Source organism: Cervus elaphus, chromosome 22 (genome assembly GCF_910594005.1).
Source record: "Cervus elaphus chromosome 22, mCerEla1.1, whole genome shotgun sequence".
Classification (NCBI taxonomy): Eukaryota; Metazoa; Chordata; class Mammalia; order Artiodactyla; family Cervidae; genus Cervus; species Cervus elaphus.
This window is the reverse complement of record NC_057836.1, coordinates 6,725,201-6,751,721: the sequence shown is the minus strand read 5'-3', so window position 1 is coordinate 6,751,721 and position 26,521 is coordinate 6,725,201. Positions and strand designations below refer to the sequence as shown.

Sequence of the window (26,521 nt, the reverse complement as noted above, 5' to 3'; positions counted from 1 at the left end):
TACCCCACCAGGCTCCTCTGTCCATGGGATTTTCGAGGCAAGAGGACTGGAGTGGGTTGCCATTCCCTTCTCCAGGGCCTTTCATCAGAGGCACCTAGGAAAACAGTCTGAAAGCTCCCCTAAGGCAGTCTGCCTGGCTGGGCGTCCCACCCTCCTGCAGGCCCTGAGGTGCCCGTCAGATTCTGGGCTGGGTCAGCAGCGGCCACCTCCCCATCCCCGGACTTCAGCTGCCCAAGCCCCCCAGCTTCAGTGTGCTGTCCCCCTGCCCGCCCCGCACCTTCCTCCGCCCGCAGCCAACCAGCAGACAGTGCTAAATTGAGGTCGGCAGCAAGCCACCGAGAACATGCTGGCCAGGTTGTTAATCGGGAGAAGATCATTCGTTGGAGCCACTCGGAGCGAGCAGCAGGATTTATTTGGTTGCGGAAGTGAGGCGTGGGCCCCCCTGCCTGCCTGTAGGGGGTGTGAGGCTGGCAAGAGGCCAGGCCGGTTTCTTCTCGGGTCTCCAGCTCAGCTCTGGGCCAGGTCCCCAGGGGAGTGAGGTCAGGCTCCCTGGGGGACCCCAGGACAGGGACGATGGCCCTCCACACCCGATAATTCCTCCAAGCTCGGGCCACACTGGTATTTGGAGCTTCAGGGAAGAAGCTAGACACCCTCTCCCCTGAAGGACTCAGGCTAGTCCCAGGGGATCACAGGCATGTCTGGATGTCACAGTGGGTGGGCTGCGTCACACGTGATGCTCATGCATGGAGACCCCACTGAGCCGGCCCCAGGGGCTCCCCCTCGGGAGAGGGGGAGGGGAGAGGACTTTACATTGCACTTTATCTCTGGGCTGGTGGTGGTGACTGTTTAACTATAATAATATTTTAGTTTTGTCATAAAACAAGGAGCCTTGAGTTAGGGCTGAGGTTTAAGGCACGGCAGGGACAGGGTGTGGCTGCAGCAGCTGCAGGAAGGGGTGGTCAGCGATCCCCCAGGGTCCCAGCTGGGCTGGGAAGGACAGGGGGGAGATGCAGAGTGCTCACCACCACCCCCCAGCAAGCCCACCCTGTGTCCTTTCTGCATACACAGGCCACCGCCCCGCTCTGCAGCCCCCTCTGCTGTCCCCTCTGCCCAGACCACCACCCCCTCCCCCGGCCAATGCCTCCCTAGTCCCCTGAGGTCAGCTCAGGAACCACTTGCAACCTTTACACATCTCCTCCCGTCTGGTTCTCGCAATGAAGCTTCGAGGCAGCCCGGCAAGCACAGTGACAGCCTGGTGTTTCCTCATGGGGGTTGGGAGGTTGGAACCCAACCAAAAGTGAAGTGAAAGTGATAATCGCTCAGTCGTGTCCGACTCTCTGCTACCCCATGGACTGTAGCCCCCCAGGCTCCTCTGTCCATGGGATTGTCCAGGCAAGAGTACTGGAGTGGATAGCCATTCCTTTCTCCAGGGGATCTTCCCGACTCAGGGATCGAACCCAAGTCTCTTCTATTGCAGGCAGATTCTTTACCATCTGAACCACCAGGGAAGCCCGGAACCCAACCAAAGCCACCAGGAAAGTGGCCGCACCGAGGCCTCGCCCCCTCCCCCAGCACCTCTTCCTCTCCCGTATCCAAGAGGCCATGCCAGGCCGGGGAGGCTGGCCATGTGGTCATCATGTCGGGGCCACCTTCCTGTTTGTCCCAGCAGGAAGACATCCATCCAAGTGCCGTAAAAAATGATCCCCATTTGAGGAATGCTTCTAGAAAATGCTAGTGCAATTAAACCCATCTTTATAATTCTGGGGAAATCTATAAAAATAGATGACCATTGTTCTGTATTCTTCTGGGATTCATTACTTTAAGGTCAGAGGGATGGGATTGTGGAAGGGGATGGCTTTGGCTCAGGTCCGCCGCAGAAAGAACCCCAGATCTGGGGTGGATCTGTCTCCAAAAATGTGGAAGGATGAGGCCGTCTCTGTGGACCAGTGAGGGTGGCCAGTCAGGAGACGGCGGGCCAAGAACAGAGAGGAGGAAGGCCTGCTGTTGGAGGAAGGCAACTGGGTTCTGACCCGATGATGGAGCTAACTGCCTCCAGCATCCCTTCTTTTTACTGGGGTGTCAGTACCCCAGAGCCTGGACCATAGCAGCCCAGCTGCCCCCTCTTCTCCTGGACCAGTGCCTCCAAGCAGCCCCTCTGGGGTCCAGGCTGCTCCAACTGGTGGCCACCTGAAGCATTCCACAGTTCAGGCTCAGAGCCACAGTCAGGTTCAGAGTGATTTCCGAGTCCACAACGGCTTTTCAGCTACCATCTGTTTACACCTCCAACAAACATTTAAGAGTACCTAAGGAAATGGCAACCCACTGCAGTACTCTTGCCTGGAAAATCCCACGGACGGAGGAGCCTGGCAGGCTATAGTCCATGGGGGTCACAAAGAGTCAGACATGACTGAGCGACTTCACTTTCTTTCTTCCTTTCACTTAGGGACTTCCCTGGTGGTCCAATGGCTAACACTGTGCTTCCCATGCAGGGGGCCCCGGGTTCGATCCCTGGTCAGGAAACTAGAGTCCAAGTGCCGCATCTAGGAGTTCGCTTGCCGCAACTAAAGACCCTGCAAGTGTCATGAATCTCAAAGATCCTATATGTCACAACTGAGACTCAGAGCACCCAAATAAATGAATTTATATTAAAAAATAAAAAGAGTACTTTAAGGCCCAGAGGAGCTCCCTGCCCTCACAACGTCCCCAGTCTAACAGGGCAGCAGAGGGAGCCAGGGGAGGGCACCATTAATTGAGACTGGGGAGGACAGGAAGGGGTAGTGGTATCCTAGAGCGTGGGAGCAGGAACACACACATCCAGTGAGGCCAGAGTGGGCCCGGGGACAGAGGGGAAAGAAAACGTGCAGAAACTGTCCCCTGGCTGGGTGTGACCCAGGCCCTATGTCAACTAAACATCATGGCATTCCTATGAGGCAACTACGGCAACCCCATGTTGCAGATGAAAAGAAAACAGAGGGTCTTAGAGGTCCAAAGCCCCAGAGTTCCTAAGCAGTGGCATTGGGATTTGAACCCAGGTTTGTCTGACCGTGCTAAGGAAGAAAAGCCAGCTGCCAGGTTAGGAGGTGAGGTCAGACCCAGCCAAGTGTGACGGGTGTTGGGCTGTGAGTGCTCCGGGGTGGCGCCAAGCACAGTGACATCAGATGATAGAGAGGGGGCTGCTGGCAGGGGGCCCACGTTCTCACAGTTGGAGGCTAACAAGGGGCTGCAAGGCTGCAAGGTTACATGGAAACCATGGGCCAGAGAGCACGGGTGAAGCGGGGCTTGGACAGAGCTGCCAGGGCACCCAGCCTGCCCTGCGGGGGCCTGCTTCTCACCCTAGATGCAGTGTGTGTGTTGGGGGGGGTGCTCCTGGGGACCCTCACTGAGCTTGAGGTGTGACGCTGAGTGCCGCAGGGATGGCATACTGGCTGGTGTCTGTTCTGTCTCAAGCCTGGTGTCAGCTGCTGCTTCCCGCTTTGCCTTTAATTCAGCAAAGGGAGTGTGTCTCCCAGCAGACGAAGTGGGCTGGGGCCACGTGAGCCAGCCTAGGGGTTCCCTTAGATTCACAGGCTGCCAAGAGGGGCAAAGGGCCCCGAGAGGAGGACAGGGGTGGGCCTTGGATTCCTGAGGCAGTGGCAGGAGGGACAGCTGCAAGAGCCCAACTGGGGGCCCCTGAGTGGCCACAAAAGCGCCCAAGGGCGTCCATTCCACACCCCTGCAAGTGCCCAGAGACAGGGCCCCATGTCCTCAGCACCTGATGGGCAGGGCTTTTCTGCTTCTTCCAGCTCCTCCAGGCTCCTGCCTCCAGCTGGCGGACCCTGTAGCGGGGGTGGGGGAGGTTGGAGAGGGGGTTTGAGGAGAGAGAGAGAGAGCCAAGAGGGCCCTCACCCCTTACTCTCACCCCAGATGGCGCCAGGGATGAGTTCAGTGGGAACTGGCTCTGAATCTTGGCTGGGATTCGAAGAACTAGGACTCATTTGCGGCTGTAAATGACCGCAGCACTCCGACTCGCTCAGAACGGCTGGCGCAGCTCCAGGAGCATCTCCGCAAGAGGTCTGGGCTGCAGGAGCATCCCAGAGTAGATTTTGGATTATTCTGTGCATCCCCAGTGCAGCCTAGTCTGGGACAGGCACCGGGAGGGAAGCGCTTCGAGGAGTCTGGCGTTGTTTTCTGCAGGGGGGACAGGTTGGTGGCAGAAGGGAGGAGGAGCTGGAGGCGACTGCTCTTTCCGGCGCAGATCTAAAAGACGCAGGGAGAATCTGAAGGTCGGTTCCAGGGGGAGTTTTTCTGACGGGAGAATTGTGAGCCTGTGTCAGTGTGGATGGTGCAGGGCCGGAGGAGGGGCACCCCTGCTGGGTGAGGTCCATGGCAAGTGGGAGCCAGCTGGGAGCAGGGTCAGCCAGGGAGGGTCTGGGAGACAGTTGCAGTGGGGTGTCTGGGAGGGCCCTGATCCCCAGGGCCACCACCCCAGCTCAGCCCTGCTGGAGAGCTTGGCTGCTTATGACAAATCCCCGAGTCCTCCTCTCCCCACCCCCACACAACTGCAAGGACAGAAGCTTGCACTGGGCAGCCCAAGCTACCCCCACGAAGCCCACCCACTCCTGCTTTGCGGGAGATGGTGTTTTCAGGGATGGTACCTCCACCATCGGATTCCCCTGGTGGCTCAGCAGTAAAGAACACACCTGCCCCTGCAGGAGACGTGGGTTCAATCCCTGGGTCAGGAAGATCCCCTGGAGAAGGGAATAGCAACCCACTCCAGTATTCTTGCCTGGGAAATCCCATGGAAAAAAAGAGCCCATGGGGTCACAAAGAGTCGGACAGGACTTAGCGACTAAACAACAACCACCTCCTCCTCCCTCGCTTATCAGCAGCTCCAAGGACTGCTAGAAAGCCAGGGGCCTGACCAGAAATGAGGGGGCAGGAGGTGTTTGGGAGAAGACCAGTTTCTGGAGGCACCCAGCCTCGGTTCAGATCCTGGCTCTGCCATTAGAAGCTGTGCAAGCTTGGGACTTCCCCTACTGGTCCAGTGGCTAAGATTCCATGCTCCCCTTGCAAGGGGACCGAGTTTGATCCCTGGTCAGGGAACTAGAGCCTGCACATTGTAACTAAAAGATTCCACACACTGCAACAAAGATCAAAGATCTTGTGTGCCAGCGCAGCCAAATAAAAATAAATCTTTTTTTAAAAAGCTGTGCAAACTTAGGCAAGTGACTTTACCTCTCTGGACCTCAGCGTCTTCCCTGCAACAAGAGGAGAACAGCAAGGCCAACCTCACAGGGCTGTCATGCAATAAGTGGGTCCGAGAACACAGCACGCCTGACACAGAGCTGGTCTCTCCCCAGTGACAGGAGGCGGGAAGCCAGACCAGTCCTAAGTCCTTGCTGGGAACCTGGAAGGGCAAATGCCAGCCTGACTCTTCTGCCCATGTAAGTGACAGGCCCTCGGCACAGGGCACTGCAGCACGGGGTAGTCTCCGGGCATGACAGGACCCCCCGAGGGCCCCGTGCCTCCTGCCCAAGCCTCTCTGATGCCTCGGGTCCTGTGCTGGGCTGGACATGGGGGTAGGCGACACCCTGGGGTGTGGATCCTGGGCTTGGCCCTTGAGGCTGCCCCGTGGGCTCAGCAGTGTGTGCCCAAGAGCCCTCCCCGCCAGGAGCCTCCTGCCGCCCTTCCCCCACCCTGCCCGCGAGTCTGCTGTCCTGGTTGGGAAAGACTTTATCTACCACCCGCTGGCGCCTGATTCCTTCCTTTTCCGGTTCTTCTTTTGAATCTGTGGGCGCGTGAACTGTGAGTTTGAGACTGGCTGGCAGTCGGCGGCGCCTCACTCCCACCCCTGGCCCAGGCACTCCAAGCTGAGTCCTCTGGGGGTGGGGTGGGGGCGGGTCTGCAATCAAGGAACTTGACCGCGTGTGGGAGGGGTGCCCACCCCACCAGACCTCCTGCTCCCAGCACAACATCCTCCTCTGACAGCTCCAGCATCCAGCCTCCTCTCCTCCCCTGCCCGGCCAGCCTGGCACTGCCCCTGAGGGAGCCACCTGCCATCCTGCTCCTGCCCTGCCTGACCCTGCCTGAACGCCCCCCCACAACCAACCAGGGGAGGCCCAGGAAGGAGTCTGAAATCAATTTACAGGGTCAAGACACACAATTAAAAAAAAGAAATAGAACAGAGAGCATCTCGTTTGTAGTAAGGTCGATGTTTATGACCTTCTGGCTTGTTACATTCGTACAGCTGGGTTCAGACAGGGTCACACTATAACCATGTATCCCTTAACTTGGGGCCACTGTTAAGGAATTTTTTTTTTAAGTTCCCTAGCCTGAAGGATCCAGCCCAATCCTCCAGGCCCCGTGCCGCCCAACTCAGCTGCCCTCGGTTCTCACTCGCTCGCTCCCCGACACATGCCAAGCCTGCCAGGCTTTCGAGCCTTTGCTCACACTGTTCCCCCTGCCCAGCACGCCCTCCTGTGCCCTTCTCCTCCACAGACTGTGCAGTCAGCCTCGAGGTGTGCGGGGCTCGCTCAGCCCCTCCCCGAGCCGCTCCTGTGTGCGCACGTTCTGTTTATGCAGCGCAGACCCTCAGGCTTCGCAGTCAAGCCTGTGATGATGAGAACTGACCTCCGCTGGGCGTGTTCCCTTTCACACGGGAGAAAACTGAGGCTCAGAGAACGGAGAGGTTTGTTCAATCAGCACAGTTACTTAATAGTGGTGGAAAGGGTTAGTCGCTCAGTCGTGTCTGACTCTTTGCAAACCCCATGGACTGTAGCCCTCCAGGCTCCTCAGTCCATGGGATTCTCCAGGCAGAATACTGGAGTGGATTGCCATTTCCTTCTCCAGTGGATCTTCCCAACCCGGGGTTGGAACCTGGGTCTCCTGCATGGCAGGCAGATTCTGAGCCACCAGGGGAACCTGGTGGTGGAGATGGGATTTTAAGCTGAGTCTCTTTGAGCCAATAACCCCACCCTCTTTATTTTTGTCTTTCTCTTTAACTGGTCGCACTGCAACATGTGAGATCTTAGTTCTCCAACCAAGGATGGAACCTGTCCCCCACTGCAGTGAAAGCGCAGAGTCTCAGCCACTGGACCGCCAGGGAAGTCCCTAACCCCCCAACTCTCTCTCTCTCATTTTAATTTAATGAATCTACTTATTTATTTTTGGCTGTGCTGGGTCTAAGTTGCTGCTCAGGCTTTTCCCTAGTTGCAGTGAGTAGGGGCACTCTTCGTCGCAGCCTGCAGGCTTCTCACGGCAGTGGCTTCTCTTGTCGCAGAGCGCAGGCTCTAGGGCACCCGGGCTTCAGTAGTTGCAGCTCCCGGGCTCTAGGGCATAAGCTCAATAGTTGCGGGGCTTGGGCTGCTGCTCCTCGGCGTGTGGGACCTGCCTGGACCAGGGATCAGACCCATGTCTCCTGCACTGGCTCTGCTTAGTCGCTCAGCCATGTCAGACTCTTTGCGACCCCATGGTCTATAGCCCACCAGGCTCCTCTGTCCATGAGATTCTCCAGGCAAGAGTACTGGAGTGGGTTGCCATGCCCTCCTCCAGGAGGATTCTTCACCACTGAGCCACCAGCAAAGCCCTAACCCCTTAATCACTACTCTAGGCGACCATCTTAAAATCTCAAAGTAAGCAAAAGAGAAAACACTTTTCACATGAAAGAACTGCCCTCTTTTAAAGGGAAACAAAAATTCAGAGGCCCTTCCCCTAAATTTGGGTCATCTAACAGGCAGATGGGACTTCCCTATAGCTCAGATGGTAAAGATCTGCCTGCAATGCAGGAGACCCAGGTTCGATCCCTGGGTCAGGAAGATTCCCCTGGAGAAGGAAATGGAAACTGGTGGGCCCCATTAGTCCCGCATAGCTGGCCCTGTGGCAAGGCCAGCCAGAGCCCGCCCACCGCACCCATGGCAGTAGCAACGTCCCCTCACTCCCAGGATCTGACACACTCCCCAGCACCGCCCCTGATCCAGCCACCCTGGCCCACTCTCTGTTCCTCTCTCCCACCAACCCTGAGCCAGGCCCTGGCCCCAGCTTCCCGCTCTGCCCAGAACGCCATCCTTTCTAGGGCACCAAGCCAAGGCTCTGAGAGCCCAGAGGTGGTGATCAAAGGTATCCATTCCAACTTAGGTTGATTTTAAATGAAAACACTTTGATTTTCCGGCTACAGAAGAAAGCCGTTCCCACGGTCTTTCTTTTAGGCATGAGCTCTGCCCTCCAATTTAGTTCCGGCATCTCTCAGAGCCGGGACTCTTTTTCCAGGCCCTTCTGAAGGGCTGCAGGTGTGGGGCTGCTGGTTTTATCACGGGGCTCTGGCCATTCGCCCGAGCACGAATCCCAGGACGCCACCGAAAAACGGCCGAGTCCTTCAGGGCACGCGCATCAAACACCGAGGTGCGTGGACCGAGCGGCTGATTAGGGAGAAGCGCGGAGCGGGCGCTGGAAGACAGTCTTTGAACAGAGCGTGTGTATCCTGGAGCTTTTTAGCGCTCATGCCCCCGGAACACTGCCATCAGACTGGCTGTCACATCTTTCAACACCTCCGAATGACAAAGATGCTCACGGATGTGGCTTGCCTGGGGGTGGGGGTGGGCGTTTCCACGGCCACCGGCATCCTGTTCTCAGACCTCTAGACTCTGGCCCCTGGGTGCACAGCGGCCACGTGGGGACACAAGCCAAGGGCAGACCGTCCAGTGTTTAGTCCAGAAATGTCTAAGCTTCACTGGTGTTAATTGGTATTTTTTCAGCAGTCACTTCCCTTCTGGCTTGTTTTGAAAGGCAAGCTGCTCATACTTGGGGGCTCGTTTGAGAGTATGGCCTGGGGGAACGTGGGACTGTTTCTCCCTTTACAACCTGTTTTACCTTCAGAGAAGGCTGTCAGGACGGGGTGAAGGTGTGGGAGAGCCCACGTGTGGAGTAGGCGCTGCTCCCTGTCTCTGAAAGGAGAGAAATGGAGTGAGGGGAGAGACCCCACCAGGACTCCCTCTTCAACCAGGCGTCTGCAGCCCCTCAAAGTCCCACTGCCGCTGGGAAGGGGGCTGCCCGACAAAACTGAAAGTGGTGAGATAAAGGGAAGTCTCAGGGGTGACAGAAGCCCAGTGGACAGGAGCCAGCCCGGCCGGAGCGGGCAGCGGGCAGGGGCTTCCTGGAGAGGCAACCCAGGGAGCCGGCACTTTGTCTTTTAAATTAGATCTCTTCAGGACACCCCCTTCCATTATAAAAGCATGTAACACGCTCCCTGTGTACATTCTAGAAGCCAGTGAGGGATCAAGGAGGCCTTGGAGCTTCTGTGCAGTCCTCCCCCGACAGGTATCACAGCTGTGAGCGTTTTGATCTTTCTTTCCCACCTCTTTACTGAGCTGAACTTTGAAGGAAGAGTAGGAGCCAGGTTTAAAGGGGAGAGTCCAAGCGAGGGGGTTTAAGCACAAGGAAGCTCTCGGGTGAAGCTTCTACAAGCCTTGAGCCAGGGCAGGGAGTTTGGGGGCTCCAGAGCCCTGGTGGAGTTGAAAGAAAGGGTTCGGGTAGGGGCCAGGGGGAGATTGGGGGTTGAATGTTGACCTAGAAACCTGGGGAACCTCTGCGGGCTTCGAAATTGGGAAATGACATGATCACACTTCCTGTTAGGGAGAGGAGGAGAGAAATACTAGAGAGCTCTAAACAGCCTTCCTCAGCAGCCTGAAACCCTCGCATCGGTGGTTTCATTATGTGGGATTCAGTACCCGCCCCCAACCAGCTCCAGCCTCCTTTTAATATATAAATGCTTCTGGAGGACAACACACTAACTCCTTCCTGGGGACGCCTTTGCCAGATCACCTTTACCCCGACTTCTTTTAAATCTCCACCTCCCCAAAGCTCCTACCCCCTCCGGGTACAAGATCACTCAGTGCGCTCCTTCCTCCTCTCCCTCCCTTTCCGCATCCGCCAGTCTGCCAGCCTGGCCATCCCCTCCCGCCCCATCCCTACCCCATCCCCGCCCCTCCCCTCCCGCCCCATCCCCGCTCCTCCCATCACACCCCATCCAGCCCCGCCCCCAGCGCCCCTCCCATTGCACCAGCCCCACCCACCCCATCTCACCCACCCCTCCCCGCCCCTCCCACCCCACTCCATCCCCGCCCCCACCGCTCCTCCCCTCCCACCCCATCCCCGCCCCCTCACCCCACCCCTCCCAGCCCCCAGCCCCTGATGCTTCCCACGCTGGAGGTCAGTCAAGACCCTGAGACTAAGCTGTGACTCCTCTCCAGCCTTGACCCGACCCTGCAGACCCCTCCTCTCCAGCCTCGCCCTGCCCTCTTCCTTACACAGCCCACCCCCAGAAGCTGAATACTTGTTCCTGGGCCGCCTCTACCCTCTACCTGCCTCAAGTGAGCTCAGTCCTGTCCCACACTTCTGAGCTCCTGCACATTCAGAACCGGGGGTGAACGCTGTGGGGAGCAAGGCGGGGCTTGTCAGGGGTTGAAAGAGGGGACCCGAAGGGGCACCCCAGAGAGAGCACCAGGGTTTGACCTTGAACAACAGGTTGGAGTCACCAGGTGGGCAAGTGCGAGGACACCTTTCAGGCCAAGGGACCAGCAGGAGCAAAAGCTCCGGGGCAGGCAGTCGTCAGTGTGGCTCGGAAGTGGGGTGTGGGCAGGGGGTGGGAGGAAAGGGCAGCCCAGGGCAGGGGCAGGGGGCAGGGCAGATCGAGATGCTCTGCGGTGAACCAGCTGCTGGCAGCCAGGCTGAGCTGTGCTCCAAAGGACCAGGGGCTGTCTCCTGGGCCCCCAGCTCCTTAGGACAGGTCTGAGAAGGGGAGGTTCTGATTTAGAGAGTGTGCCTGTTTTAAATCTCTGCGAGAAGGTGAGGGACAGGGAGGCCTGGCGTGCTGCAGTCCACGGGGTCGCAAAGAGTCAGACATGACTGAGCGACTGAACAGCGACAGATGTTTTAAGTCTGGTGTGTGTGGCCATGTATGAACTTGCCTTCAGACACGCGCGTCCTTGGACCCTATGACCAACGCTGGAGTGAGTGCCTCCCCTGACTGTCCGAGGACGGGCTGCCCTATGGGAGGGCACGCCTGCCCTGGGGCTTGGACTGCACCCACTTGGTGCCTCCCTCCTGCCTACCACCCCACAACCTCCCCGTCAGCAGCAAGCAGGGACGAGCCCAGAGCCTCCAGGGCCCCCCCACCCTGGGGCCTGGGGCAGGGGTGGGGGGGCGTGGGAACAGGTACCTGCCAGATCCCCCACCTTCTCCAGACAGTCTCTCCCCAAGGTTGAGGCCCACAGACCTTCCCTGAGGGGTCCCAGGTGCCCGCCCTGGGGTCATCGGTGTCCTGGACGTGCCTTCCTATTGCCTCGGGCAAGATGCCTGCGTAGGGAAGGAAGCTGGGGCTCAGAGCGGGCAGGGAAGCTGGAGGGGGTCAGATCCTGTCTCCGGGCTCTCGGGCACCCACTCCTTCGGTCACAAGTCAGGAGGGTTTTCTCACTCCTCTCCTGGTGGCATGACATCTCCACCCTGCTCAGCGCTCTGTGGGGGGTTGTCTGGCTGGGAGCTGAATTCTGCCTATTACTGTGACTATTTCCTGAGCATCCTCTGGGCCCCAGGCTCCGTGCTGGGAGCCAAGGATTCGAAGCCAAGTAAGTCCACGTGTGTCCTGTCCTCGCGAAGCTCGCAGTTCACACAGGGAGGAGGAAAGTGTAGAGAGAAGCAGGCTTAACGGGAACATACCCGCTGGAGGCACGGAACACACGTGTGCCTGGAGACCACACATGAGCACTCCGAGACGGGAACACCTGGAACGTCAATCATAACTAAATAGATCGCAGTATGTTCATTCAGTGGGACGCGCCACAGCAGGGGTTGACAAACGTGTTCTGTAAAGGGCCAGGGAGTAAATATTTTCCGCTTTGTGAGCCATATGGTCTCTATCTCAGCTACTCTGCTCTGCTGTTGTGGGGCAAAAGCAGCCATAAATGAGCCATGAATGGATAGGCATGGCTGTGTTCCAATAAAACTTTATTTATGGACACAGAAATGGGAACACAGTCATCACTCACTCTCCATGGAGGACGGGTTCCCGCACCCATTACAGACACCGAAATCCACAGATGCTTAAGAGATGGGGTGTCGTGAGAGTGATGGGGGTTCTGGGGCTTTGCTGTTGTTGTTCGGTTGCTTAGTCATGTCTGACCCTTTTGTGACCCCGTGGACTGTAGGCCACCAGGCTCCTCTGTCCATGGGGTTTTCCAGGCAAGAATACTGGAGTGAGTTGCTATTTCCTTCTCCAAGAGATCTCCCTGACCCGGGATTGAACCCGAATCTCCTGCACTGGCGGGTCGGTTCTTTACCACTGAGCCACCAGGGAAGCCTATACTGGGGCTTTGGGACACTGGGATATTCTCTCTCTTGAGCTGGATGGTGGACACATAGGACGATATTTATTTAATACGTACTGTACTTTTCTGTGTCTGTATTATATTTTATGGGGCTTCCCTGGTGACTCAGTGGTAAAGGATCTGCCTGCATGTAATACAGGAGACTCGAGTTTGATGCCTGGGTCAGGAAGATCCTGTGGAGTGGGAAAGGGCAACCCACTCCAGTATTCTTGCCTGGGAAATCCCATGAACAGAGGAGCCTGGCAGGCTATAGTCCATGGGGTCACAAAGAGTAGGACAGAACTTAGCGACTAAATGACAACCACAAAAATTATATTTCATAATATAATGACATAGGATTCGTAAAATGGTACAAGATTCCCATATACAGCTGACCCTTGAACAACGTGGTTAGAGGCACTGATCCGTGCACAGTTGAAAATCCAAGTGTAACTTTACAGGCGGCTCTCCGTATCCAAGGTTCCACATCCTCAGAGTCAGCCAACAGTGTAGCTGTTGTATTTACTACTATAGTATTTACTACTGAAAAACACCTGTGTATAAATGTACCTGAGCAGTTCAAATGTATGCTGTCCGAAGGTTAGCTGCACTTTAAATCATCTGTAGATCACTTATAGTACCTAATACAGGAATTTCCCCCATGGTCCAGTGGCCAAGACTCTGTGCTCCCAATGCAGGGGGCCCGGGTTTGATTCCCAGTCAGGGGACTAGATCTCACTCATGCAATTAAGAGTTGCACATGCCACATGCTACAACTAAGACTCAGTGCAGCCAAAAAAAAAAAAAAGACAATACACTGTAAGTACTATGTGAGTAGTTGTAAATACAATGTAAAAGCTATATAAATAGTTGCCATGAGAACTGCAAATTCAAGTTTTGCTTTTTGGAACTTTCTGGAAATTCTTTTTCCCCCGAATATTTTCAATCTGGTTTTGGTTAAATCCGCAGATGCAGAACCGGCAGATGCAGAGGGCTTAGTATAAAATTATACTTTCTTGTATAATTTCATATTCACACTGTGAAGTATGTATTCTTCTCTTGATGTTTTTCTGACCATTAGAAAAATACATTCATAACTCCATACAAAAAGGCAGTGGGTTGGATTTAACCCCCACTGGCCAGGGTTTGGGACCCCTGCTCTTTACCAACCAAAATAAACAAACTTCAGCCACATTGTCAACCGGATGCAGCTTAAAAAACATAATGTTGGGACTTGCCTGGTGGTCCAGTGGTTAAGAATCTGCTTGCCATTGCAGAGGACACAAGTTCAACCCCTGGTCCAGGGTGATCCCACGTACGGAGAGGCAACTAAGTCTGTGTGCCACAACTACTGAGCCCTCGCACGCTAGAGCCTGTTTTCTGCAACAGGAGAGGCCACGGCAGGGAGAAGCCTGCGCACCACAGCTAGAGAAAGCCACACAGCAGCAAAGACCCAGTGCAGCCCAAAGTGGGTAGATAAATACATTTTAGAAAGATGTTGAGTGAAAGAAGTAGGTCGCAAAGAACACCCACAACATCATTCGGACTATACAAAGTTCAAAAACAAAGCCAGGCTAATCTATATCGTTTAGGGACACAAACCAAAGGATAAAAGTACAAAAAAAAAAAAAATGCCAGGAAGCAATTGCCCTAAATTCAGGATGGTGGTACCTCTGAGTGGGGGAGAGGGGGTGTCTTGGGAGGTGTCCAGGGGCGTTGGGGCACTAAAATGTTTTCTTTCTTGACCTGGGTGGTAGACACGCCAGACTTTGCTTTATAATATTTATGGTTCTCTTCTGTGTATGTATTCTATTGCGCAATTTTAAAAGAGGAAGCACTGACAATGCCCCATTGGAACGGCATCTGCACTCCTACCTGACAGGCGTTTATGATCCACCTGGACCCACATCCCAGTGGGAATCGTATCCCGCAGCTCCACTGAGAGACCCTCCTCCCCAGCGAGTCTGAACCTCTCGCCATTCCCTCCCCCGGGCTCTGCCTTCTGGCCTCCCAGCCTTTATTCCTGCTGTGCCTGCCACCCACCCACCTGCTCCGTCTCCTCCCCACCGCCCCCTCCAGCACCGCCCCCCCGCCCCACCTCCAACAGGGAGGTCTTCTCCTCCGCCTGCCTCGGAAGCTCTTTATTGGGATTAGACAAAGATCAAAAGCAGAGGCCAGCCCTGACAGAGGCCCGGAGCTGCGGGGAGGGAGGCAGCAGGATCCCGAACATCTTTTGGACAACAAAGGAAGCGGTTACACCTGAGTCCAGAGCTAACGGGGGCGGGGAGGCGAGCCTGCGTCAGGACTCCGGCCCTGGGGTCGTGCTTCTGCGGGTGAGTCTCACAGTTTCTGCCAGGCTGGGAGTAGTGGCTGTGGCTTATTCACCCCCAGTTCCCCCCAGTGCCTGGAACTGGCCCTCTTTAATGAATAGTTGAGAAATAAACACAGCCAGGGAGAGAATGGAGACTGATGTTTGTTGAGGACACCAAGGCTCAGAAAGGTTAAGTAACTTGCCTGAGGTCACACAGCAGTTAATAGAAGAAGGCAGGATTTGAACAAGCTCTGTCTGGCTTCAAAGTCCTTGGAAGTGACTTGAAGCCTGGTGGAAGCTGGGCTAGAGCAGGCATGTAGCTGCTCTCAGGAAAGCTGAGCCTCAGACTCAGATGACTCTCCTCTAAGGAGGTGACCTTGAGACCGGAGGTAGCCGCTAGACCCTTTGAGAAAAGCAGAATTTGCAGAGATATCAGAGGAGAGCAGGAGGAAGAGGGTTGGGAGCAAGAACTGTCCTGAGATACCATTCCAGGGTGTTGCTAGAAACCTCTGGAAAGGTCAGAGTGACCCCAAGGAGCCCAGGGGCTCCCCAAGAGGTAGAGCCAGCCAACTGAATCTTACTTGTCTGTTGGCTCTTCTAGGCAGGCAGGTGGCTGACATTCTCTGAGCTCTCATCACGTGCACCTTCAGGCATTACTATTGCAGCCGCTTGACAGGTGAGGCCATCGAGCAACATTAAGAACCTGCCCAAGGGGACTTCCCTGGTGTTCCAGTGGCTAAAGGGCTTCCCAGGTGACTCAGTGGTAAAGAATTTGCCCGCCAATGCAGGAGACAAGGGTTTAATCCCTGGTCCGGGAAGATCCCCTGGAGAAGGAAATGGCAACTCACTCCAGTATTCTGGCTTGGAGAATCGCATGGACAGAGGAACCTGGTGGGCTACAGTCCCTGGGGTTGCAAAAAGAGGAGGACATGACTTAGTGATTAAACATCAACAACAACCAAGGGCTAAGACTCCTCACTCCCAATACAGAGAGCCTGGGTTTGATCTCTGGTCAGGGAGCTAGATCCCACATGCCATAACTAAGAGTTCTCATGTCACAGCTAAAGATCTCGCATGCCACAACAAAGATCCCTTGCAGCCAAATAAACAAGAAATATAAATATTGGGGGAAAAAAAGAAAGAACCTGCCCAGGGGCCCAGATCCAAAGTAGAGCTCAGATCCAGACTCTGTACACCCTGGCCTGCACACAACCCTACATCAGGTGGTCCAGGGAAACAGTGCATTGAGCTGAAGCTTCAACCACGACGCTCCCCAAGGTCCCCCATGGACACTGCTGAGGCTGCAGGCTGGGTCTGGGTGCCGGTGGTTGATGGAGCTGGCTGCACCAGGCGGGTAGGTGAAGTGAGGGGAGGTTTGGGGGATGTGAGAGAAACTGGATTCCCTCCATCAAACTTGCAAAGCTCAGAGACAAGAAGGTGGGGAGGGGTATGGCATAGCCTAGAGACAGAACCCAGGACCCGCAGGGGAAGGACCAGGAGTACTGCGGTGCTGTCTGCTGCTTCAAGAGGAGACCACAAGGTGTTTCCACCTCTTGCCAAAGAGCAGAGTTTCTCTTGGGTACAATGTTTGCTGCAATCCTGGGGGTGGGGGCGGGGAATATGTTGTTTGTTCGTGGTCAAGACAGTTACAAACAGCACTTTTCACAGCAGCACCCCAAAAAGTCTCTTCTACTCAGTTACTGGGGTGTGCGGGGGTCCCTTTTGGGGAGGAGGGGCCACACAAAGAGAAATAATGGGAACTGGGGGGAAAATTAAAACGAATGAGTTTCAACACGTTGTCACCAAGAAGTTGCATTTTCTCAGCCTTCTTTGCATCGGGGGGTGGGGGCTGGTGATAGGGTGGGGGGTGTGAGGTGCACAGATGAAAAGAGATGACCTCACAGGGGCTGGGCCATCAGGCCTGCGGTAGGGGTGGGTACACCCAGTTCAGTCTTGCCTTCCCAAAGGGGTAGATCTTTTGTGAAGGATGTTCTTTACAAAGAAAGGCAAGAGGCCCCCTGGAGTCCACAGTGCAGAGCTGAACCTGGCCTCTACTCACCCTCTAGGCTGTGGGCCAGCTATTTTGGCTGCTCTGGGCTTCAATTTCTCAGTGCTTACATGGTGCCAGTGAGAACAGCGCCCCAAGGATGCCTTAAAGGGGCCTGAGTACAAGTGTGAAGCCCAGCTTATACGCGCAGAGAGGCTAATTTATGATAATAAGAGTAGATGTCAACCCTCCCTGGTGGTTCAGTGGCTAAGACTCTGCTTTCCCAATGCAGGGGGCCCGGGTTAATTCTCTGGTCAGGGAACTAGATCCCACATGCCGCAACTAAGAATTCACATGTTGCAACTAGAGATATCGCATGTCGCAACTTAACACCCAGCACAACCAAATAAATACATTAAAAAAAAATACATTGACAAATATAGCTGTTACTGCTTATGGTATGAATGAAAGGCGGAGGATGGAGCAGAAAGGTGGGAGCAGCTCCTGGAAGGCTCATAAAAATCAAGGTGAATGAGAAGGAAAGCATCCAGCCTGCACCCAGCCTGCCCAGCGGGGTGGTCGGATGCTGGGGCTACAGGAAAGTGGGCACTGCCCAGGTGAGACAGCCTCAGAGACCCCCGAGCCAAGGTGGGCAGCCCTGGTGGGGGACACTCCTGGGAGTTCCCCGGCCTGGATGAACTGGCCCCTAGGGCTGCCCCTCCCCAGAGATCCCACACCCCCGGCCCCCCGCCCGCAGCAACGCCCACCCACCTCGCCGAGGGGCCAGAGGGTCAGGAGCAGCCGGGAGGGAGGCTGTTCCAGCAGCGAGAGGGGGGCGCGGCCCCGCCTCTTCAAAAGCCACCTCGGCAAGGCATTAGCTAAACATCTCCCGGTCCCCGAAGGCTTCCCCTGTGAAGTCTGCAATGTTCAAACGCAACCAGCAAATCCCCAGAGACGGGTCCGGGGAATTAGCCGCGCGCGGCGGATGAAAGCGGCTGTGATGTTCGCGAGGCAGAGAGCGCGGGAGGAGGGGAGAACCGCGTACCTGCGCCTGCCAGCGGCAGGGTCCAGGGGAGCAGGATCAAGCCCAGCAGCCCGGGGGCCGGGAGGGGGCCCCGCCGGGCCCGCCGCCGCGGAGGCCAGCTCTCCATCGGGGCCTCCTTCCTCTTTAGGTGGCGGGCGGGGACAGCCTGCTAGTAGCCACGGTTGCCCTTGGTGTCCTTAACAGGCTCCTCCCCGGCCGGCCTTTTGCTTCCTCCAGGTCTTAGTTGGCCGCCTTGTCCTCTCAATGACCCCGGACTTTCCAGGTGGGAACAGTTTTAGGTCAGGGCGCCGCCGGGCGAGGATTTGGGGCTCCCACCCGTCCAGGATGTACAGATGTGAGAGTTGGACCATAAGAAAGGCTGAGCACTGAAGAACTGATGCTTTTGAACTGTGGTGCTGGAGAAGACTCTTGAGCGTCCCTTGGACTGCAAAGAGATCCAACCAGTCCATCCTAAAGGAAATCAACCCTGAATATTTATTGGAAGGACTGATGCTGAAGCTCCAATACTTTGGCCACCTGATGCGAAGAGCCAATGCATTGGAAAAGACCCTGATGCTGGGAAAGATTGAGGGCAAGAGGAGAAGGGTATGACAGAGGATGAGATGGTCGGATGATATCACTGACTCAATGGACATGAGTTTGAGCAGACTCCGGGAGTTGGTGAAGGACAGGGAAGCCTGGTGTGCTGCAGTCCATGGGGGAGCAAAGAGTTGGATTCGACTTAGCACTGAACAATAACAGCGACATGCAGAAGAACAGGGAGGGGCTAGGCCTCCTGTCCACCCCCCCCCACCCCGACCCCTGAGGAGGCGGCTTCTCGCCTTCTGAGCCCCTTTTCTGCTGGATAATCTAGCCCAGAGGAGGGCTGGTCTAGCTGCTCAGGTCTGAAACTCTTAAAAAAACAACAGACCAACCCCATTCACACAAACTGCCCCTCGGAAATAGCCCAGGAGCCCCCTGGGTAAAGGTGCTCCTCATAGAGGATGGTTTGGGATGCCGGGGCGGGGGGGGGGCTGGTGGAAGTGGCTAGGGGGATGAGGGAGGGGCAGGCATTTGGAGGGGGTGTGGTGGGCAGGAGCCCCAAGTTCCCAGCCTTCCCCGGGGACCAAAATGCCTGCTGTCTCTCCTTAGCCCAGCAACAGCCACCGTGGGGGTCCCCCTGAGAGGCCCAACAGACCCCTCCCCTCCGACCCACCTCAGATGTCTTACCTGCTACAGCTCCCCTAAACTCAAACGCCCCTCTGCCACCAGGAGGCCCAGGAATTGCTTCCCCATCAGGAGGGAACCCCAGTCCCTGTCCTCCCCTCCACAGGCCCCCAACACGGGTCAGTGACTACCTGCCTCCTGGGACCCCTCTCCCCAGCAGACTGGGAGTGGTGCAGGCCTGGCATTCTGGAGCCCCGCATCGGGCAGAGCCGGATGGCATGGGGACAGATATGTGCCTGCCTGTCCAGAGGTGCAGAGGGAAGGGGTCTGGGGTGAGGGTGAGCAGCCAGCCGGCCCGCAGAGGAAGGTGGGGGGCACTGAAGGTGGTAAGTTTCAGCACAAGCTGAGCACACCCCCTTTTTCCCCCCCGTCATTGTTGGTGCTCCTCAGTGGCTCGGTTGTGTCCGACTCTTTTGCGACCCCATAGACTGCAGACCACCGGGTTCCTCCGTCTGTGGGATTCTCCAGGCAAGAATACTGGAGTGGGTGGCCATGCCCCACTCCAGGGGATCTTCCCGACCCCAGGGATCGAACTCCAGTCTCCTGCAAGTCATCTGCGTTACAGGTGGATTCCTTACTGCCGAGCCACCAAGGAAGCCCCTGGTACCCCATCAATCCTCAAGATCAAGGCTTTTATCCCAATCTGACAAACTCTGCCCCCAAGAGGCAAAGCGATATGCCCACGATAGGGGCAGCCCAGCTGGGTGAAGCCAGAGCCTCTTTTCCCACCCCTGACCGGCCTGCAGGGATGGCAGCACTGGGTCCAGTTTCTGCCCTTGGTCTGAATGCTTTCCCCTCAGCCGCTGAGCACATGAACAGTGAAAACCAGAAAGCTGTTTCCTACCAAGTCCAGGAGCGCCAGGAGGATGGCAGGCAGCAGGGCCCGCCCGCCAGGTGAGGAAGACGTATGAACAGCAGACACTTCCTGCGGGCTGGGGGGCGGCAGGGACCCCAGTGGTATTGACTGTGGATCCATCACCATGATACATGATCGCAGATGTCGCAGTGAGACACAGATAATCGGCTTCACGCTGTCTCCGAACTCCTGGGGGGAGCAGGTTGTCTAAGCACCTCGATGCCATGGTGATAGACGTCATGTTAATGCCTCCACGCACGGAGGGAGCGTTATAAAGGCATCGGTCTGCGCCTCCAGGAGTCTCTTTATGACTTGGCATCAGGAGGCAGCCAAGTGCCAGGCTGCCTCGGAGCAGGGACCCCTGCCTGTCCCCTCTGGGGCCGCTCTGCCCCCCTCACCCCTGCGACCACCAACACAGAGCCTGCGGCCCCCTAACGGTGCCACCCACGCCCTGGGTCTGCATGCCCCGGGGTCCTAGGAACTTGGCTGCCTCTGGGCCCGAGTCCAGCCTGCAGACTCTTGCCTGCCTGGGGGCCTCCCATTTGTCTTCTTTTACCTCTGACTCCCCTGAGCCTAGCACAGGGCCGGCACCTGGTCTGTGCTCAATAAATCCTGGTGCATGAATGAAGGATGGATGAGCCTAAGCACCTCCCTTCCAGGCTGGCCGTGGAGGTGGGCGCCTCAGGGCATCAGGCTAGACTCCAGGGCGGGAGGAGGTGGGCACCCTCCCCAGGCAGACATGATGTGAAAGGAAGTGGCCAGAAGTCCAGGGTCATTGTTGAGTTTCCTAGATAGTCTGGGGCCACCCAGCCCCTGGGGAGAGGCAGGCGCAGACCTTGGGTGGGGACCCAGGGGCCCAGGCCCCGCCATCTGGGCCTCAGTGATGGTGATGAAAGAGAAGTCACAGCACATTCAGGAACCACAGTTTCCTTGAGACTCCACCTCCTCTCCCTGAAGCGGCTGCCGGGAGGTGAACTTGCTGGACTAGGGGCCACAGCCTTCTCCTCTCCCCTGCCTTTGAGGGGAGCTGCGATCAGTGGGTGAAAGGAAGAGCGGACCGTGTAAAGCTCCACTGGCATCTGCGGGGCGCAGCCTTTGGGCCAGGCCTTCGCAGCTGAGTCTGCAGGCAAGGGCCCCAGGGCCTGCTCATTTCAGCTCCTGCTGTCGCCCAGTCGTGTGTCCATCCTTCTATCCATCCATCCATCTGTTCGCATTTTGCTGCGCACCTGTTCTTCCCCAGGCATTGGCCTCAACAGGAGGATGCAGAAGTGAAAGACCCCAGTTTCGAGGAGCCCACGTCTCAGATGGGAGAGCAGCCATCCGCACAATTACACATATGCATGGCTGTTGAGAGCAGTTACTCAACCAATGCCAGACACACTGTATGAGATGATTTTAATCTACACATCTATTTAAGGCTCACTGCGATTCCATGAGGTAGGTTTTATAATCGGGCTTCCCAGGTGGCGTTAGTGGTAAAGAACCCACCTGCCAACACAGGAGACATGAGATGCGGGTTTAATCCCTGGGTCGGGAAGATCCCCTGGAGGAGGGAATGGCAATCCACTCCAGTATTCTTGCCTGGAGAATCCCATGGACAGAGGAGCCTGGCTGGTACAGTCTGTGGGGTTGCAAAAAGTCAGACATGACTGAACAGCTAACACACACACACAGATTTTATAGTCACTCCCATTTTACACATAAGGACGATGAGGCACAAGAAAGTTAAAATTTGCCCAAGGTCACACAGCTAAGAAATGCATCCAGGGGAAGTGACTTTGAGGATGACTCCAGCCTCTGCTCCAGCCTGCCTCAATAGCATAGTGTGCACAGAGCAAAGAGGGAGGCAGGGGAAGAAGTGAATTACTTGGGGTGGAGGGAGGAAGGGGTGACCAGGAGGACTTCTTGGAGGAGGTGGCAGCTGTGGAGGAGGAGGCCATGGGGGAGCACATAGGTCCCCTGCAGTCCTAAAGTGCCTTGCTAACACAAAGACTAAAGCTTTCCCAATGAGACCACATGTTGTTGGCCTCCATACACTTATTAAGTACCTACTGTGTGCCAGGCAGTGGGGGTACAAAACATAAGTCACAGTTTTGCCCTCAAGGTGTTCCCCATTTAGGGAGGAACACAGAACCCCCAGACAGGATTTCCAGCTGCCCCAAGTGAGTGAAACAAGGGTGAGTGAGTGAGCGAGGTGGGGCCCCAGAGCTGCGTTTGGCTCAGGATCTGCTATGTCTCCTCCTCACGTCCTCTCCAGGTTGCACTGTGAGCCGTGGGGGCACAGGAAGTGGAAGGGGACCACTCTCCTCCTCTCCCACCTGCAGGAAGTCATTTCCTTCCTCCCTGTAGATCCTCGCACCAGGAGGAGCCTGCCAGGGGCCCCTGAGAGCAACCTCTGAAGTGACCTGGTAATCGGGATGGAGAATGTGGCTCTTCTCTGGGCACCGTGACCCCACTGCCCAGGGCACCAGGGGAAGATGGATCTTGTTTTCTTCCATCCTCTGCCTCGGGTACCCCGCACACTGGAGAGAGAGAGAGTGGTGTGCAGGGCGGCCTCCCTCCCCTCCTAGCAACACCCAGGTTGGCCTTGGGGGCCCCTTTCTGCACCACATGGCAGCCGGCAGGTGGGTGGTGCTGACTCCTCGCTCTGAGAGTGGCCCTGACCACCCAGCCCAGAGGAGAGAGCAGGCTGCAACTCATTGAACGAGACCCATCCAATCGTGAGCTAGGCTTGTCCACGGTGGACCAGCCTCCTTTCTTGGGGGGATGAGCTCTCTGTTACCGGAGGTGTGCAAACCATCCACCCTGCACACTGCTGAAACACGCCTGCCTGGCCTGGATTGCTGACCTGACCCATCTCCAAAGTCCCTTCTCAGCTCAAGCTGCCCCAAATTTGGCCTGTTTATGAATTAGTTGCTTCATGCCAGCCACAATGCTAAAGGCTCTTTATGTGTTGAATACTTCAGTCCCCACAGAAACCTCGTGTGTACAGATGTTATCATTGCCCCTATTTTACAGACAAGGAAACTGCATTTCAGAGACTGCAAGTCACTTCCCTAAGGCCACACAGCTAGTAAGCAGTGCAACAAGGACTCGAGTTCCTTGGCTTTGCTTTTAATCACTGTGAAAAGGAACGTGAAGGTATTAGCCCCTCAGTCATGTCCAACTCTTTTCCACCCTATGGACTGTACGCTGCCAGGCTCCTCTGTCCATGGAGTTCTCCAGGCAAGAATACTGGAGTGGGTAGCCATTCCCTTCTCCAGGGGAATCTTGCTGACCCAGGGATCTAACCTGGGTCTCTTGCATCGCAGGCAGATTATTTATCATCTGAGCTACAAGGGAAGCTCTTTAACCACTATGCTGTCCTGCAATTCATTTGATTCTCCAGGTGGGGCTAGCATTACAACCCTCATTTAGTGATGCAGCAAAATAGAGTAAGTGGCCTGCCTGGGGTCACAGAGGGGACAGAGTCCGGGGTTTCCTGTTGGATGTATACCCAGAGTTAGATAAGACTTCCCTTGCTAACACCGTTGGGAGAGGCAGCAAGGAGGTAGTGCCCCCTCCCATGCCCCTGCCAGACTGAAAGTAATCCTGAGGGTCTGAAGAACAAAGGTAGCATCGTTTTTCAACCTTTATTGCATGTTCACCATGTGCCATGGCCTTGTTAGGTTTAGACTCTTGGTACAACTGTGTCCCTGGGAGAGACAAAGACCCACCAGGAGGCTGATCACTGGAGGGCCTCGGGTGGCGGGGGAGGGGTGTGTGCAGAGCTTGAAGGTCTCATCCTAAGGCTCCCACCCCAGTCCCCTCCAGCCTGAAGGGCGGCCCCTGGGTTGTCCTATGCCCATGGCGCCACCTGGTGGCACACGCTGCTCTCTCTCACCTGGGATGCCTGCCTCTCCAAGTCGCTTCTTCCCTCTCCAGGGGTCTTGGGCTGCCCAGAGGCTGCCGGTCAGCACGGGGCAGACCAGGGCTTGAGAGGCCACATGATAAAGTGGCGGGGGGTGGGGGGAGGACAGGGCAGGCAGGACCAGGAATGTGCTGGGGCCCGTGGGAACAGAAGGCAGGGTGTGAGGCCGTAGGAGTCCACCCTGCCTGCCTCTCTGATGCTTTTCTGCAGCATCCACGGGAACCTCCTTCAGAGCCCGCCCTGCTCCATCCTGACAGCTGCTTTGGCTGGGAACACCTTAGAAACTCCTCTTGGGGTAGCTTCACAGGAGCCGCCTCTTGGGCTCCAGGCAAACCAGCCCGTGGCTTTGCAGTGACAACCAGGGACTTTCCAGGCTGGACTCCCCATAGAAAGCTCAGCCAATTAGGGAGCAATTAGCCTCCCCTGAGGCTGACTCATGCACTGTCACCCCTCATGGCTCAGGGTACTTTGGGACTGAGGACCTCCCTCCCCTGTGGGCAGGGCGCGAGGCGGGAGTGGGGGGCGGTGTAGGGGTAGCAGCCACTAATTGCAAAGATTTCTGGCCCCACCCGGGAGATCCAGCTCCATGAGGCTTTGGGAGACCAGAGGACCTGTGTTGTAACAGATGCTGGTTCTCACACTTGAGAAATTGCCCACAGCGCTTCCCAAGGTGGATTCCTAAGGGTCTGTGGGCAGTGATGGGCGGCTCTCCAGGGAGCCAACACTGAAAGGAGGCTCTGGCCAGGAGGAGCCCTTCAAAGAGACTGGGTCGTCCCTCCTCCCTTCCCTCTCTCTCCTCCTTTCCCTCTCCCTCCTCCTCCCTCTTAGAAGGCCAGTTGGTGAAGCTCAAGCAAGCCCCCCCTTCATTTGTATCCCAGGCCAGTGGGGGAAGTTGCTTCACCTTCAATATGGGGATGAAATACCCACCTTGCACGGATCTGATGAAGAACAGTCATAGTAACAGAGGTGAGAGCGCTTTGCAAAGAAGGAGATGTTCGTTGAAAGTAGCTGCTTTGCCTTAAACTTTTGAGCCCCTTTCGAAGAGGTCTCTTTACAGGGGCTGGGCCAGGGGTGGGGGTGGGGGGTGGGGGTGGGTTGTTGGGGGAGGTTCTGCAGAGAACAACAAGGGTCTGCACCGGGAGAGAGGCAGGTGCAGCCCCCAAGGGTGTGCAGTTATGAACGAGGAAGTCTGCCGTGGGGGGCGGCGGGAGGGAAATAGCCCTGGGTCTCTTACCGCTGACCCTCCAGAAAGCTCTGCCTTCCTTTCTCCTATTTGTCCATTGAATTGCATCTTGGCCTGCTCTCTCAAACCCTCGTGCCTGGGGATACCTGGGTCAATGCCAGAAGGCCTTCAATCCACAGATGGCAAAGACCCCGGGCCGGCACGTCTAATTCCTACGCAAGTCCTTCAGATGACCCACAAGGAGCTTTGGTTCACTCATTCATTCATTCAACAAACGTCCCCAGAGCCTTGCTCTGGCCCAGGACCTGTCCTGGGCACCTTCCATCTAGGACAGAGCTTCTCGCCCACATATCTAAGTCACAATCCAGTAGGAACCCCATGTGAAAGGGATGCAAGCCCAGATCAGGCTGAGCCTGCCATGGAAACCACGGCCACAGCGTTCTGAGGCTTGGTAAGGAGCTCCCAGGAGTAGAAGGGAGAGGGCGGGCAGGAGGGGCTGAGATGTCAGCTCCAGGCTCCAGAGCTGAGACAGGAGAGGGGGCCCAGGGGAGCCGGAGTGAGACAGCCCCCCTCCTTCCCCATCCCCTGATGAAGCCACCTTCTCTCCAGGGTCAACAGTCAGATGAATAAAACCATTTATGTTTCTATTAAAAAGTTACTGGTGTTGCAACTGGTATCGATTTCCACTGTGTTCATTTCACAGGTACAGATTTTCAGCCACACTCTGAGTTAAGCAGCTTGCTGGCTGTTCCTGGAAGCCTGGCATCATTTGTGATATGGTTTCTGAGTGGAAAGACTTTCTCCGGAAGACAGCTCATTTGGAAGTAAAGAGACTTCCTGCGTTCCCTGGAGTGAAAATCCCGTTCTGTACAAAACGCCTGCCACACTGTGGCTTTTAGGACCAGAAATCTACAGGGGATGTGCTGACTGACAAGAACCACAGCCTGCCCTGGGTCCAGATAGGAAAAGGAAGGGAGAAAGTCAGCTGAGTCCAGGCCTTCAGATGCTGTGATCTTTCCACCAGGTCCCACAGAACAGCAGCAGCCTGAGGGCCCGAGGATTTCACGCCCCCAGAAACCTCCTCCCCGGGAAACCCCCCACCACCCCCGGGGAGCCTGGAGGAAAGTGTTTTCAGGCTCCTTGCATCTGGCTTGGGTGAAAGTATTCCTAAGCAGCGGCCCAGCCTGGCGGAGCGCCCCGGCCTGAGTCACCGCATCCCCTCGCCCTGCTGGCCATTCCTTTTCCTTTCTCCGCTCCCTAAATCTATCTGCTGATCTTTGTTGTCACCACCTTCTGGAAGATGAGCCGTGCACAGGCCGCGGACATCCCCGAGCTGCCCACGGGACCGGGGCTGGGCTCCAGGCCAGATGCAGCTGACCTCAGGGCGGGCAGGAAACCCAGGGCCTGGAGCAGGCAAGGGGCCCCTCTGACACCACTCTGCGCCCACCCCCCTGCCTCAGCGTCGACCTGCCTACCTGTGTCTGGCCAGTGTCTGGGGTCGGGGGAGGGGGCGGGAAGGGTGGCCCCAGGAGGGAATGGAACTCGTCTTTGCCAGATCCTGGGCTTGCATCCATCCTCTTGGCCACCCTCCCGGGCAGGTATCCCCATCTTGCAGATGAGGAAACAGGTTTAGAGAGGAGAAGTCACTTTTCTAAGGCCACACAGCCAACAAGGGCAGAGCTGCGGTT

The 26,521-nt window shown here is 56.3% G+C and overlaps 1 protein-coding gene across 1 annotated transcript in view; it reads right to left on the bottom strand.

Annotated features, from left to right (window-relative positions):
* The window catches only part of NFAM1 (NFAT activating protein with ITAM motif 1), a 35,824-nt gene extending 17,989 nt beyond the window's left edge, over nt 1–17,835 (bottom strand). The window contains exon 1 of the mRNA XM_043882278.1: nt 17,679–17,835. Within this exon, the coding sequence (XP_043738213.1) occupies nt 17,679–17,784 (106 nt within the window). The 5' untranslated portion in view covers nt 17,785–17,835. The remainder of the gene's footprint in view (nt 1–17,678) is intronic.
* Between the last annotated feature and the right edge of the window lie 8,686 nt (nt 17,836–26,521).